Below are 15,000 nucleotides of genomic sequence, written 5' to 3'. Positions count from 1 at the left end.
CCGGAGGGAACCCACGCAGTCACGGGGAGAACATGCAAACTCCACATACAAAGATCCCGAGCGCAGGATGGAACCCAGGACCTTCGTATTGTGAGGCAGACACACTAACCCCTTTACCACCGTGCTGCCACAGTAACTTTTACTCATTGCGAAATGTTTCTCTGCTTGCATCACGCCCGATCGATGTCCCGGCCTCGAGAGCCACTGTGATTGGTAGGTTGGTTCAGCTGTCAAGTGCCATTCTTATCAAACTGGCGGGCTGCACTACCATTCAACTCTCATATTAAAGTGGGGGCCACAAAATATTGTCGCAAGTTTGAGACTCATGCATTAGCACAAGATGCAATAACTTCAAACATATTTGGCTTCATGCAGACTCAAAGCCTTTCCATCCATCCATCTTCTTCCGCTTATCTGAGGTCGGGTCACGGGGGCAGCAGCCTAAGCAGGGAAGCCCAGACTTCCCTCTCCCCAGCCACTTGGTCCAGCTCCTCCCGGGGGATCCCGAGACGTTCCCAGGCCAGCCGGGAGATATAGTCTTCCCAGCGTGTCCTGGGTCTTCCCCGTGGCCTCCTACCGGTCGGACGTGCCCTAAACACCTCCCGAGGGAGGCGATCGGGTGGCATCCTGACCAGATGCCCGAACCACCTCATCTGGCTCCTCTCGATGTGGAGGAGCAGCGGCTTTACTTTGAGCTCCCCCCGGATGACAGAGCTTCTCACCCTATCTCTAAGGGAGAGCCCTGCCACCCGGCGGAGGAAACTCATTTCGGCCGCTTGTACCCGTGATCTTGTCCTTTCGGTCATAACTCAAAGCTCATGACCATAGGTGAGGATGGGAACGTAGATCGACCGGTAAATTGAGAGCTTTGCCTTCCGGCTCAGCTCCTTCTTCACCACAACGGATCGATACAGCGTCCGCATTACTGAAGATGCCGCACCGATCCGCCTGTCGATCTCACGATCCACTCTTCCCTCACTCGTGAACAAGACTCCGAGGTACTTGAACTCCTCCACTTGGGGCAGGGTCTCCTCCCCAACCCGAAGATGGCATTCCACCCTTTTCCGGGCGAGAACCATGGACTCGGACTTGGAGGTGCTGATTCTCATGCCAGTCGCTTCACACTCGGCTGCGAACCGATCCAGCGAGAGCTGAAGATCCTGGCCAGATGAAGCCATCAGGACCACATCATCTGCAAAAAGCAGAGACCTAATCCTGCAGCCACCAAACCAGATCCCCTCAACGCCTTGACTGCGCCTAGAAATTCTGTCCATAAAAGTTATGAACAGAATGGGTGACAAAGGGCAGCCTTGGCGGAGTCCAACCCTCACTGGAAACGTGTCCGACTTACTGCCGGCAATGCGGACCAAGCTCTGACACTGATCATACAGGGAGCGGACCGCCAAAATCAGACAGACAGTCCGATACCCCATACTCTCTGAGCACTCCCCACAGTACTTCCCAAGGGACACGGTCGAATGCCTTCTCCAAGTCCACAAAGCACATGTAGACTGGTTGGGCAAACTCCCATGCACCCTCAAGGACCCTGCCGAGAGTATAGAGCTGGTCCACAGTTCCACGACCAGGACGAAAACCACACTGTTCCTCCTGAATCCGAGGTTCGACTATCCGGCGTAGCCTCCTCTCCAGTACACCTGAATAGACCTTACCGGGAAGGCTGAGGAGTGTGATCCCACGATAGTTAGAGCACACCCTCCGGTTCCCCTTCTTAAAGAGAGGAACCACCACCCCGGTCTGCCAATCCAGAGGTACCGCCCCCGATGTCCACGCGATGCTTTCCTCAAAGCCTTTGTCTACATTAAACTGAAGAAATAATGGATCAGGGAATTACAATCCTAATGTACTGTATAATAATAATAATAATGCAAGTAAGCACTTAACTTGTGTTTGTCATTACTGTAGAAATCTTTACATTGTACTGTAATTGCAAGGTAAATACCTTTGTTATCCTAAATATATACAAAAATAAAATGGACTCTTTTTTTTTTTTTAAACATGAATTGAACTGAAATATTGATGAGGTCAGCTATGTAGTGTTGATGCTCTAAACTTCATTTTGTTCTTCTTGAAACACATTTCATTAAATCTAATTGAACTGAGGTCGGATGTTGTCTTTTTGGTTGTTGCTATCATGTGATCACGGCATTCTCGCTCCTTCCTCCGTGTTGATGGGCTCATATTGCCCATCAACACTGTCATCATATTTATTTCCAGAGGTGGGTAGAGTAGCCAAAAATTGTACTCAAGTAAGAGTACTGTTACTTTAGAGATTTATTACTCAAGTAAAAGTAAGGAGTAGTCACCCAAATATTTACTTGAGTAAAAGTAAAAAGTATGTTGTGAAAAAACTACTCAAGTACTGAGTAACTGATGAGTAACATATACACACATATATATACATATATACACACACACACATATATATATATATATATATATATATATATATATATATATATACACATATATATATATACATACATTGATATATACAGTATATAATTTATATTTATTTATTTTGCCGTTTTTGTTTACATGTTAAAGGTGTTTTAATGAATATACATGCATGTTTAACACATATAGATTCCTTTCTTTCATGAAGACAAGAATATAAGTTGGTGTATTACCTGATTCTGATGACTTGCATTGATTGTAATCAGACAGTAGTGATGATAACATCCACGTTTTCAAATGGAGGAGAAAAATAGTTCCTCCTTTCTGTCTAATACAGGGGTCGGCAACCCAAAATGTTGAAAGAGCCATATTGGACCAAAAATACAAAAACAAATCTGTCTGGAGCCGCAAAAAATTAAAAGCCATATTACATACAGATAGTGTGTCATGAGATATAAATTGAATTAATATGACTTAAAGGAAACTAAATGACCTCAAATATAGCTACAATTGAGGCATAATGATGCAATATGTACATATAGCTAGCCTAAATAGCATGTTAGCATCGATTAGCTCGCAGTCATGCAGTGACCAAATATGTCTGATTAGCACTCCACACAAGTCAATAACATCAACAAAACTCACCTTTGTGGATTCATGCACAACGTTAAAAGTTTGGTGGACAACATGAGACAGAAAAAGATGTGGCATAAAACACGTCCTAGAAAGTCGCAGAAAAATATACATGTAAACAAACTAAGGTGAGTTCAAGGACTGCCAAAATTAGTAGGACAAAACGGCGCTCGCCAAATACTCTAATCAGTGAAGCATGTTTAATATAAACAGTGTGTTTTATAACAATTAGGGAGGTTTGTGTCATGTTTGTCCTCCTACAGAAACCATATTAAAACAAAAAATATATTTTTTTCCCCTCAACTTTTTCCATTTTTCATACATTTTTGAAAAAGCTCCAGAGAGCCACTAGGGCGGCGCTAAAGAGCCGCATGCGGCTCTAGAGACGCGGGTTGCCGACCCCTGGTCTAATACCACATGAAAGTGGTTGGTTTTTGGCTTCTTATTTGTCCAGCTTCCATATTCGTTTTTATACACTTTACAAGAAATACATTGGCGGCAAACTCCGTAGCTTGCTAGCTTGTTTGCGCTGGCTTTCGGAGACTCTTATTTTGAAAGAGCAGGTGCGATGGAGCGGCACTTTTATTGTGAAGACAGGAACTGTGCAGTCAGTCTTTAGGCTTTTGACGGGATGTACGGTTGAAATAAAAAAGGGTATTTTTTTCCTTCACACTTTTGATTGATTTATTTGAACTTTTATTAGTAGATTGCACAGTACAGTACATATTCCGTACAATTGACTACTAAATGGTAACACCCCAATAAGTTTTTCAACTTGTTTAAGTCAGGTCATGTGACCCCTGGCTCTGTTTGATTGGTCCAACGTCACCAGTGACTGCATCTGATTGGTGGAACGGAGTGAACGTCACCAGTGACTGTATTTGTTGAAACGCAGGCACTATGAAGGTCTGTCTGACAGACCAAAACAAACAAAGCGTGCATTAACAGATCGATAAAAATTAGTAGCGAGTAGCGAGCTGAATGTAGATAAAAGTAGCGGAGTAAAAGTAGCGTTTCTTCTCTATAAATATACTCAAGTAAAAGTAAAAGTATGTTGCATTAAAACTACTCTTAGAAGTACAATTTATCCCAAAAGTTACTCAAGTAGATGTAACGGAGTAAATGTAGCGCGTTACTACCCACCTCTGTTTATTTCTGCCTAATTTCTGTTACTTCTCACTCGCCTCTCAGTCTGTGTTTCCTGGCGCTCTCCCTCACCGAGACAACGGTTGTGGATGACTGAAAAGAGGGCTCACTGCATTCAGTTAATTCTGCTGTTAAACAAGCACGCTCAGGGGCTGCGAGCGGGACAGGGTGAGACCTCTTTCTCCCTGTTTGAAGCCGGAGACGAAGAAACCAGGCTCAACAATTGTCACTCAAATGTGGGTGGAAAAATACCTCAGCTTCTTATGTTTACGCTGTTGCACTAATTACAACATCAATGTCGATTCATTGTGCAGCCCTAGTGTGTGTGTGTGTGTGTGTGTGTGTGTGTAGTCATTACACAGGCTAAAACATACCTGCCAACTTTTGAAATCAGAAAAACCTAGTAGCCAGGGTCCAGGGGCCTCAGGCCCCGGTAGGTCCAGGACAAAGTCCTGGTGGGGGGTTCAGGCTTCGCCCCCCGACGCAAAATGATTATTAGCATTCAGACAGGTTAAAATGTTGCTAAAACCATCACTTTTCTATCAGTCACAGTGACTTTTCAAAACAAAAATATTACAGCAAAAATCATATGGGTTGATTGACATGTTTATTCTGTAAGCTAACTTCAATAGTTTGAAATTATTTTGACAGTTAATGCCAGTTATCCTGTCAACCTTTCACAAGACTTCAATTTGTTAATTGAAAGTATAAACAGTATAAACACTTTTTACAGTAAACAAATGGTAAAACAGTACTAAACAATTCCATTAAAAAAAAATTGGTGTCATTATTAACTTTCTGTCCAAGCTTGTATAATCTACTGCCTTGTTCAATTGTAAAAAATATTCTGTGCCTAAAATTCACATTTCTATCACAATTATCATACTGTAAACATGGTAAGCTAACTTCATTAAAATTAATAGTCCTGTCAATAGCATGGAATTACAATTCAAATGTAGTTTTTTTGTAAGCCTTTCAAAAGAATTCAAAATATGAAAAATTAATGAAAATTAATTTAAGCCATCAGACACTTGAAAAGTGGCACATCACATCTCTAATGTAATCATTTGAACTTTTCAACAGAAATAGCACTGCAAAAATATTAAGGACATACTTCTGTATTTTGGTAGTTATGCTGTCAACATTTAACAAGATTTCTTCAACTTGGACTTGAAAGCATAAATAGTATAAACACTTTTAACAGTATAACAGTACTAAACAATTCCAATAGATAACATTGGTGTCATTACCTTTTTGTGGCTAAAATCCAAATTTATTCTATCACATCCAAAGAATCTGTTTGGGCGACGAAAAACGTTGAAAGTTTTCCACTTGTATCGCTAGCAACGGCATTAGACTTGTGTTTTTTTGTCCCAACGTGGTCTTTTACATCGCTAATTCCTCCGTGTCCGATCAAAAAATCTTGTCTGCACAAGGTGCAATTCGCGTAGTTTTCACCCTTTTTGGAACGGATAATTATTCCTGGATAAGCTTTTGAATATTCTTCACGGAATGACTGCAGTTTTCTTTTCGGTTTAAGACTCGTTTGCGATTTTTCTCCGGCTGATTCCATGATCGTTCGCTCGTTTGGAAACAATGGCAACAGGTGCCTCGTGCTTGGCAGCGGTGCTATAAATAGCCTCGCGCATGGCATTCGGAATGGCTCGATAGGAAGTTACGGGAAGCAGTGTCGATTGCCATTGTTGTTACGCGATTTCGTGAATAAAACTTTACATTTTTTGAATTTTTTTAATTAATGAAAAACCGTATTTTTTTATCACTGCAACCGTAACCCGGAATAGGTTGATGAAAACCGTACTAATTACGGGAAAACCGGAGTAGTTGGCAGGTATGCAAGCTGCTCTGACATAAACAAAACAAGTGTCAGCTGATCTCAAAACACACACACACACACACACACACACACCTTCACCGGTAGGAGGGACTGTAAGTGCGGTCATCAAGCATTGTAGGGACAAGATTGTGTATTAAAGCAAAGAGGATGAGATGGAAGTCAGGTGAGAGAGTGTGTGCACCTACATGCTGGTCACAGCCCTCAACAGGGCTGAGAACCGGAGAGCCGGATGGACTGCAGAGCTCAGGGAAAGGGTTGGGGATGGCAGGAAGAGAAGCGGGACGCAGATGCTGCTCTTCCCGTAGACACCTGTAGGGGGAGACATACGCACGCTCAAGTAGCAGCTAAGGCAGAAAACACAGCATTGGACCAACCTGTTACAAAGCACGTGTGTGACAAACCATCATTCAATCTTTATACCTGGCGGCCTGGATGTGCATGGGTTGAGAGTGCCGCAGCCTCTCCCTGGATGGCGTGGATGGGAGGGCCTGGCCGTGTCGGGCGCAGGGGCCGCCGTGCATGTGGTGATGGTGCCCGTTGAGGATGAGCGCCGTGTCCGCCTGGGTGGAATACACGCTCTCCATGGAGGAGTTCATCTCGTTCACCAGCTTCTCCAGATCCACGTCATCATCTGTGGGGGGCAGAGTGACACAATCATTGTGCTTTCCTCAAATATTTCAAAGAGACTCAAATTTAAAGTCATTGGAAAGTAAAAGTGGGTGAAAGGTACAGTAGGTCATTAACAGAGGTGGGTAGTAACGCGCTACATTTACTCCGTTACATCTACTTGAGTAACTTTTGGGATAAATTGTACTTCTAAGAGTAGTTTTAATGCAACGTACTTTTACTTTTACTTAAGTAAATTTATAGAAAAGGAATGCTACTTTTAATCCGCTACTTTTATCTACATTCAGCTCGCTACTAATTTTTATCGATCTGTTAATGGACGCTTTGTTTGTTTTGGTCTGTCAGACAGACCTTCAAAGTGCCTGCCTTACTGGTGACGTTTCACTCCGTTCCACCAATCAGATGCAGTCACTGGTGACGTTGGACCAATCAAACAGAGCCAGGTGGTCACATGATCTGACTTAAACAAGTTGAAAAACTTATTCGGGTGTTACCATTTAGTGGTCAATTGTACGGAATATGTACTGTACTGTGCAATCTAATAATAAAAGTTCCAATCAATCAATCAAAAGTGTGAAGGAAAAAAGATACTTTTTTATTTCAACCGTACATCCCGTCAAAAGCCTAAAGACTGACTGCACAGTTCCTGTCTTCGCAATAAAAGTGCCGCTCCATCGCGCCTGCGCTTTCAAAACAAGAGTCTCCGAAAGCCAGCGCAAACAAGCTAGCAAGCTACGGAGTTTGCCGCCAATGTATTTCTTGTAAAGTGTATAAAAACGAATATGGAAGCTGGACAAATAAGATGCCAAAAACCCACCACTTTCATGTGGTATTAGACAGAAAGGAGGAACTTTTCTTCTCCTCCATTTGAAAACGTGGACGTTATCATCACTAATGTCTGATTCCAATCAACGCAAGTCATCAGAATCAGGTAATACACCAACTTATATTCTTGTCTTCATGAAAGAAAGGAATCTATATGTTAAACATGCATGTATATTCATTAAAACACCTTTAACATGTAAACAAAAACAGCAAAATAAATACATATAAATTATATACTGTATATATCAATGTATATGTATGTGTATATATATATATATATATATATATATATATATGATGTGAGTGTGTATGTTACTCATCAGTTACTCAGTACTTGAGTAGTTTTTTCACAACATACTTTTTACTTTTACTCAAGTAAATATTTGGGTGACTACTCCTTACTTTTACTTGAGCAGTAAATCTCTAAAGTAACAGTACTCTTACTTGAGTACAATTTCTGGATACTCTACCCACCTCTGGTCATTGATGAGCCTTTTGTCTGCTTTTGTGTATTGCTGCACCGACATTCAGGAGTGCTAGTGTCTGAGGCTTCATGTCAATATTTTTGGACTGTGTTTCTTCTACTTTATTATTTCTATTGCATTTGATTTTATACATCATTTTGTGGGTTTCTGGTTTGGGGGAGAAAAAAGAACATTTGACATGTTTAACTGTATAGAATAGAATTAGGGATGTCCGATAATGGCTTTTTGCCGATATCCGATATTCCGATATTGTCCAACTCTTTAATTACCGATACCGATATCAACCGATACCGATAAATGCAGTCGTGGAATGAACACATTATTATGCCTAATTTGGACAACCAGGGATGGTGAAGATAAGGTACTTTTAAAAAAAAAAAATAAAATAAAATAAGATAAATAAATTAAAAAAAAATTCTTGAATAAAAAAAGAAAGTAAAACAATATAAAAACAGTTACATAGAAACTAGTAATGAATGAAAATGAGTGAAATGAAGTGTTAAAGGTTAGTACTATTAGTGGAGCAGCATCATGTGTGCTTACGGACTGTATCCCTTGCAGACTGTATTGATATATATTGATATATAATGTAGGAACCACAATATTAATAACAGAAAGAAACAACCCTTTTGTGTGAATGAGTGTGAATGGGGGAGGGAGGTTTTTTGGGTTGGTGCACTAATTGCAAGTGTATCTTGTGTTTTTAATGTTGATTCAATAAAAAAAATAAAAAAATACCGATAATAAAAAAAATTAAAGCTGCAAGCAGCGTTGGTCGGGCCTGCGTATTTGGCAGGTGCTAGTCCTAAGTGTCCCAATACTTTTGTCCAGTTTGAGTCCCAAGGGTCCCAATACTTTTGGCAAGTTGTAGTCCTAAGTGTCCCAATACTTTTGTCAAGTTGTAGTCCCAAGTGTCCCAATACTTTTGTCCAGTTTTCGGCCTAAGTGTCCCAATACTTTTGTCCAGTTTTCGGCCTAAGTGTCCCAATACTTTTGTCCGGTGGTAGTCATAAGTGTCCCAATACTTTTGTCTAGTGTACCTACCTTGTCTGCATTGTGTAGGCACGCTGGTGCTTCCTGCTTTTAAGCAGTCATCTTAAAAAAACAGCAGCGCAGCGGGTCTTTGAAGGGTCATAAAATCAAAACCGGAGCAGGTATTAAAACGCTGTTCTGTTATTTTATACACAAGGGTTTAATCTCTCTCCTGTGTTAGTTTGAAGCCGAAACGACAAACGCGCTCAGAGGAGATAGTTTTTGAAGGAAGGTGACCGGTTTTTACAAAAAATTTGTTTTGAAGGGGGAATAGCAAACTTCCTGTTGATTTTTGCTGGGGGTTGTCAATTTATGAAATGTAGGTCTAAGTGAGACCTACATAGAGGTTTTTGTTTCATGTCTCTCCGACCTTCCCAGTGGGAGTTACAGGCAGTTTTGTCCGTTTTTTCATCCGAGGAGCAGTTTTTTGTGCATTTTATTAAAAAATTGCGCTAGAGCACAATTTTGAGATTTGGGGTTAGGTTTTTTTATTAGATCACAATTTTTGCCAGTCCTGATGTGTGCGTTCAGTTTGGTGAGTTTTGAAGCATGTTAAAGGGGTCAAATTACAGCTCAAAGAGGCAAAAGTGACTGTTTTTAGTACTTTTTTGTCTTGAAGGGGGAATTGCCAACTTCCTGTTGGTTTTAGCCCGAGAATGTACTATTATGAAATGTAGGTCTAAATCAGACCTACATAGAGGTTTTTGTTTCATGTCTCTCCGACCTTCCTAGTGGGAGTTACAGGCAGTCTAGTTTTTTTTTTCCCTACGGGGCGCTAGAGCGCAATTTTGAGTTTTGTGGTTCGGTTTTTTAAAAAAAAAGGCAATTTTCGCAGGTCCTGATGTGTGGGTCAAATATGGTGAGTTTTGAAGCATGTTAAGTGGGTCAAATTACAGTTTAATGTGGCGGCGGAAGAATAAAGAATAAAACCTTACAAATTCAATAGGTCCTTATGTCCCATTGCATAAGGACTCCCTGTGGGAGTCCTTATGCAATGGGCCATGCGGGCCCTAATGATACCGATAATTTCCGATATTACATTTTAACGCATTTATCGGCCGATAATATCAGCAGGCCGATATTATCGGACATCTCTAAATAGAATATATCTTTATTGTCATTGTACATTGTACAAGGAAATTGTAAGCAAAAACTGATTTAGTGCAAATTCATAACAACACATAAAAACATAAGAACATAGATACAAATACATAAAAATAGCAAGCACACAGCTCACATGCAGAGTCATTATTGTCTTGTGTTCAGCGACACTATTGCTATGGGGTAAAAAGTGTTCTTAAATCGGTTTGTCTGGCATTTTATTGTCCTGTATCTCCTGCCCGAGGGCAGCAATTCAAAAAGGGTCCCTTATGATGTTTTGGGCCTTTTTGAGGCACCTGGCACTGTACAGTTCATCCATATTTCTGGGCTGTATATGTAAAAAATCTAATAAATGTTTGAAAAAAATTAAAAGCTGATGCTAATGAAGAGATAAACAAGGGATTTGTATTATTAGTCCAATGTCTACATGTCATGTCTGTATTATCATGTTTTGTTTTAAGTCATGTTTTGTTTAGTTTCTGTCTTTTCACTCCCTTGTCTGGTCACCATAGCAACCATTAGTTTTCACCTGTCACGTCACGCACCTGTTTCACGTTTTGAGTCACGCACCTGCTTTCACTAATCATGTCCATAGTATTTAAGTTCATTCATTTTCTGTTGTTCGGCCTGACGACCTCACCCCATATATGCTTCTGCACACCCTTATGATCCTTGCTGCTCTTTTTTCATGCCGGTTCCATGCCAAGTAAGTTTTTGTTTATCAAGCCACAGTTTATGTTTTGTTTAATTGTTCATAGTTTCCGCCACTGTGCGCGCTTTGGTTTGATCCTTTTTTGTAGTTCTAGTGTTTCAATAAATCATGTACCTTCATTCCCGTCTCGCCCGTGCCAACTTTCCGTTGCATCCCGGAAAAGCAAACTCCCAAGATCAAGTCGTGACACTACATTTCCAGCAACTCGTCCTTCAAAGGCAGATTGAAGGAGAGCATAGATCATATCTAACTTTAACTACAACCTAGTGACACAAGTCAACTCCTTCACTCACAGCACTGTTCACTTCCTTGACTATTCATTTTTATCAACAACCTATTTTCCCCTGGCGAAAATACGACCAAAACGAATCAAAACAAATGCCGGTTGACGAAGACCAGAACAAAAATAACTGACATTTCACTCCATGAATAAAAACAGGACCAAAATGTTGACAGAAAGGAAATCTAATCCTATTTCATTTGGTCTTGCAGATGCTGGCAATAAACAGGTAAAAGCCAGTAAATTAGAATATTTGGAAAAACTTGATTTATTTCAGTAATTGCATTCAAAAGGTGTAACTTGTACATTATATTTATTCATTGCACACAGACTGATGCATTCAAATGTTTATTTCATTTAATTTTGATGATTTGAAGTGGCAACAAATGAAAATCCAAAATTCCATGTGTCACAAAATTAGAATATTACTTAAGGCTAATACAAAAAAGGGATTTTTAGAAATGTTGGCCAACTGAAAAGTATGAAAATGAAAAATATGAGCATGTACAATACTCAATACTTGGTTGGAGCTCCTTTGGCCTCAATTACTGCGTTAATGCGGCGTGGCATGGAGTCGATGAGTTTCTGGCACTGCTCAGGTGTTATGAGAGCCCAGGTTGCTCTGATAGTGGCCTTCAACTCTTCTGCGTTTTTGGGTCTGGCATTCTGCATCTTCCTTTTCACAATACCCCACAGATTTTCTATGGGGCTAAGGTCAGGGGAGTTGGCGGGCCAATTTAGAACAGAAATACCATGGTCCGTAAACCAGGCACGGGTAGATTTTGCGCTGTGTGCAGGCGCCAAGTCCTGTTGGAACTTGAAATCTCCATCTCCATAGAGCAGGTCAGCAGCAGGAAGCATGAAGTGCTCTAAAACTTGCTGGTAGACGGCTGCGTTGACCCTGGATCTCAGGAAACAGAGTGGACCGACACCAGCAGATGACATGGCACCCCAAACCATCACCCAACCATGCAAATTTTGCATTTCCTTTGGAAATCGAGGTCCCAGAGTCTGGAGGAAGACAGGAGAGGCACAGGATCCACGTTGCCTGAAGTCTAGTGTAAAGTTTCCACCATCAGTGATGGTTTGGGGTGCCATGTCATCTGCTGGTGTCGGTCCACTCTGTTTCCTGAGATCCAGGGTCAACGCAGCCGTCTACCAGCAAGTTTTAGAGCACTTCATGCTTCCTGCTGCTGACCTGCTCTATGGAGATGGAGATTTCAAGTTCCAACAGGACTTGGCGCCTGCACACAGCGCAAAATCTACCCGTGCCTGGTTTACGGACCATGGTATTTCTGTTCTAAATTGGCCCGCCAACTCCCCTGACCTTAGCCCCATAGAAAATCTGTGGGGTATTGTGAAAAGGAAGATGCAGAATGCCAGACCCAAAAACGCAGAAGAGTTGAAGGCCACTATCAGAGCAACCTGGGCTCTCATAACACCTGAGCAGTGCCAGAAACTCATCGACTCCATGCCACGCCGCATTAACGCAGTAATTGAGGCAAAAGGAGCTCCAACCAAGTATTGAGTATTGTACATGCTCATATTTTTCATTTTCATACTTTTCAGTTGGCCAACATTTCTAAAAATCCCTTTTTTGTATTAGCCTTAAGTAATATTCTAATTTTGTGACACACGGAATTTTGGATGTTCATTTGTTGCCACTTCAAATCATCAAAATTAAATGAAATAAACATTTGAATGCATCAGTCTGTGTGCAATGAATAAATATAATGTACAAGTTACACCTTTTGAATGCAATTACTGAAATAAATCAAGTTTTTCAAAATATTCTAATTTACTGGCTTTTACCTGTATATCCAATCACAGCTCTTTAACTGCGCACATATGAGAGAGGGGCGGGAGTTAGTTACAAAGAAGAGCCAATCAGAAGCTTTTCCTTGTGAGATGAGGAAGTTGGATTTCTCACCCTCAAAACCAAAATGTATGAATTAACACGTTGCACGTGGTTATATGTGTACACCTGGGAGAAAGTGAAGTGTTTTGGATGCTATTTGATGCCATTAGCAGGCCAGTTATCCATTGTGACAGCTATACAATTGAAGCTAATTCTAGCGTATAGTTTGTATTTGCATGACGTCACGTCCGGCTCATTAAATATGTCAGACTCAAAGTGCGGGGCAAGCGAGCGTCTGTTAAAGCCTTCATGGCGACATTTTGCCTTTCGCGTAGAACAATGCCCTATGCTCGCATTGTTTCGGATCGCAAAAAGGATAAAAGTTTCTTCAGAGTTCCTTGAGAGCTAATCAAGAAGAGTAAAAGAGTGCAAGTTTTTATGTAAAATGACAAGAAAAGCAGCAAGCTCTTCAGTCCAAGGGAAGATATTTCCTGAGGGAATCAATAAAGTACTATCTATCTATTTAGTGTGTACAATAGTTAAATAGAAGATATTTAGTGTGTACAATAGTTAAATAGAAGATATTTAGTTTGTACAATAGATAAATAGAAGATATTTAGTGCGTACAATAGTTAAATAGAAGATATTTAGTGTGTACAATAGATAAATAGAAGATATTTAGTGTGTACAATAGTTAAATAGAAGATATTTAGTGTGTACAATAGTTAAATAGAAGATATTTAGTGTGTACAATAGTTAAATAGAAGATATTTAGTGTGTACAATAGTTAAATAGAAGATATTAAGTGTGTACAATAGATAAATAGAAGCAATTTAGTGTGTACAATAGTTAAATAGAAGATATTTAGTGTGTACAATAGTTAAATAGAAGCTATTTAGTGTGTACAATAGTTAAATAGAAGATATTTAGTGTGTACAATAGTTAAATAGAAGATATTTAGTGTGTACAATAGATAAATAGAAGATATTTAGTGTGTACAATAGTTAAATAGAAGATATTTAGTGTGTACAATAGTTAAATAGAAGAGATTTAGTGTGTACAATAGTTAAATAGAAGATATTTAGTGTGTACAATAGTTAAATAGAAGATATTTAGTGTGTACAATAGTTAAATAGAAGATATTTAGTGTGTACAATAGTTAAATAGAAGATATTTAGTGTGTAAAATAGATAAATAGAAGATATTTAGTGTGTACAATAGTTAAATAGAAGATATTTAGTGTGTACAATAGTTAAATAGAAGATATTTAGTGTGTACAATAGTTAAATAGAAGATATTTAGTGTGTACAATAGTTAAATAGAAGATATTTAGTGTGTACAATAGTTAAATAGAAGATATTTAGTGTGTACAATAGTTAAATAGAAGATATTTAGTGTGTACAATAGATAAATAGAAGATATTTAGTGTGTACAATAGTTAAATAGAAGAGATTTAGTGTGTACAATAGTTAAATAGAAGATATTTAGTGTGTACAATAGTTAAATAGAAGATATTTAGTGTGTACAATAGTTAAATAGAAGATATTTAGTGTGTACAATAGTTAAATAGAAGATATTTAGTGTGTAAAATAGATAAATAGAAGATATTTAGTGTGTACAATAGTTAAATAGAAGATATTTAGTGTGTACAATAGTTAAATAGAAGAGATTTAGTGTGTACAATAGATAAATAGAAGATATTTAGTGTGTACAATAGTTAAATAGAAGATATTTAGTGTGTACAATAGTTAAATAGAAGATATTTAGTGTGTACAATAGTTAAATAGAAGATATTTAGTGTGTACAATAGTTAAATAGAAGATATTAAGTGTGTACAATAGATAAATAGAAGCAATTTAGTGTGTACAATAGTTAAATAGAAGATATTTAGTGTGTACAATAGTTAAATAGAAGCTATTTAGTGTGTACAATAGTTAAATAGAAGATATTTAGTGTGTACAATAGTTAAATAGAAGATATTTAGTGTGTACAATAGATAAATAGAAGATATTTAGTGTGTACAATAGTTAA

General features: G+C 39.2%; 1 protein-coding gene across 3 annotated transcripts in view; it reads right to left on the bottom strand.

The window, feature by feature from the left end:
• The window catches only part of LOC133620808 (growth factor receptor-bound protein 10-like), a 247,943-nt gene that overhangs the window by 148,701 nt on the left and 84,242 nt on the right, over positions 1 to 15,000 (bottom strand). For all 3 annotated transcript variants that reach the window (XM_061982383.2, XM_072915601.1, XM_061982384.2), the window contains 2 exons: positions 6,470 to 6,680; positions 6,235 to 6,358 (listed from right to left, as the gene is read on the bottom strand). In XM_061982383.2, the coding sequence (XP_061838367.1) occupies positions 6,235 to 6,358; positions 6,470 to 6,680 (335 nt within the window). The remainder of the gene's footprint in view (positions 1 to 6,234; positions 6,359 to 6,469; positions 6,681 to 15,000) is intronic.

Source organism: Nerophis lumbriciformis, linkage group LG21 (assembly GCF_033978685.3).
Source record: "Nerophis lumbriciformis linkage group LG21, RoL_Nlum_v2.1, whole genome shotgun sequence".
NCBI classification, from domain to species: domain Eukaryota; kingdom Metazoa; phylum Chordata; class Actinopteri; order Syngnathiformes; family Syngnathidae; genus Nerophis; species Nerophis lumbriciformis.
The sequence above is the reverse complement of the archived record's forward strand: the minus strand, read 5'-3'. Positions and strand labels throughout refer to the sequence as shown.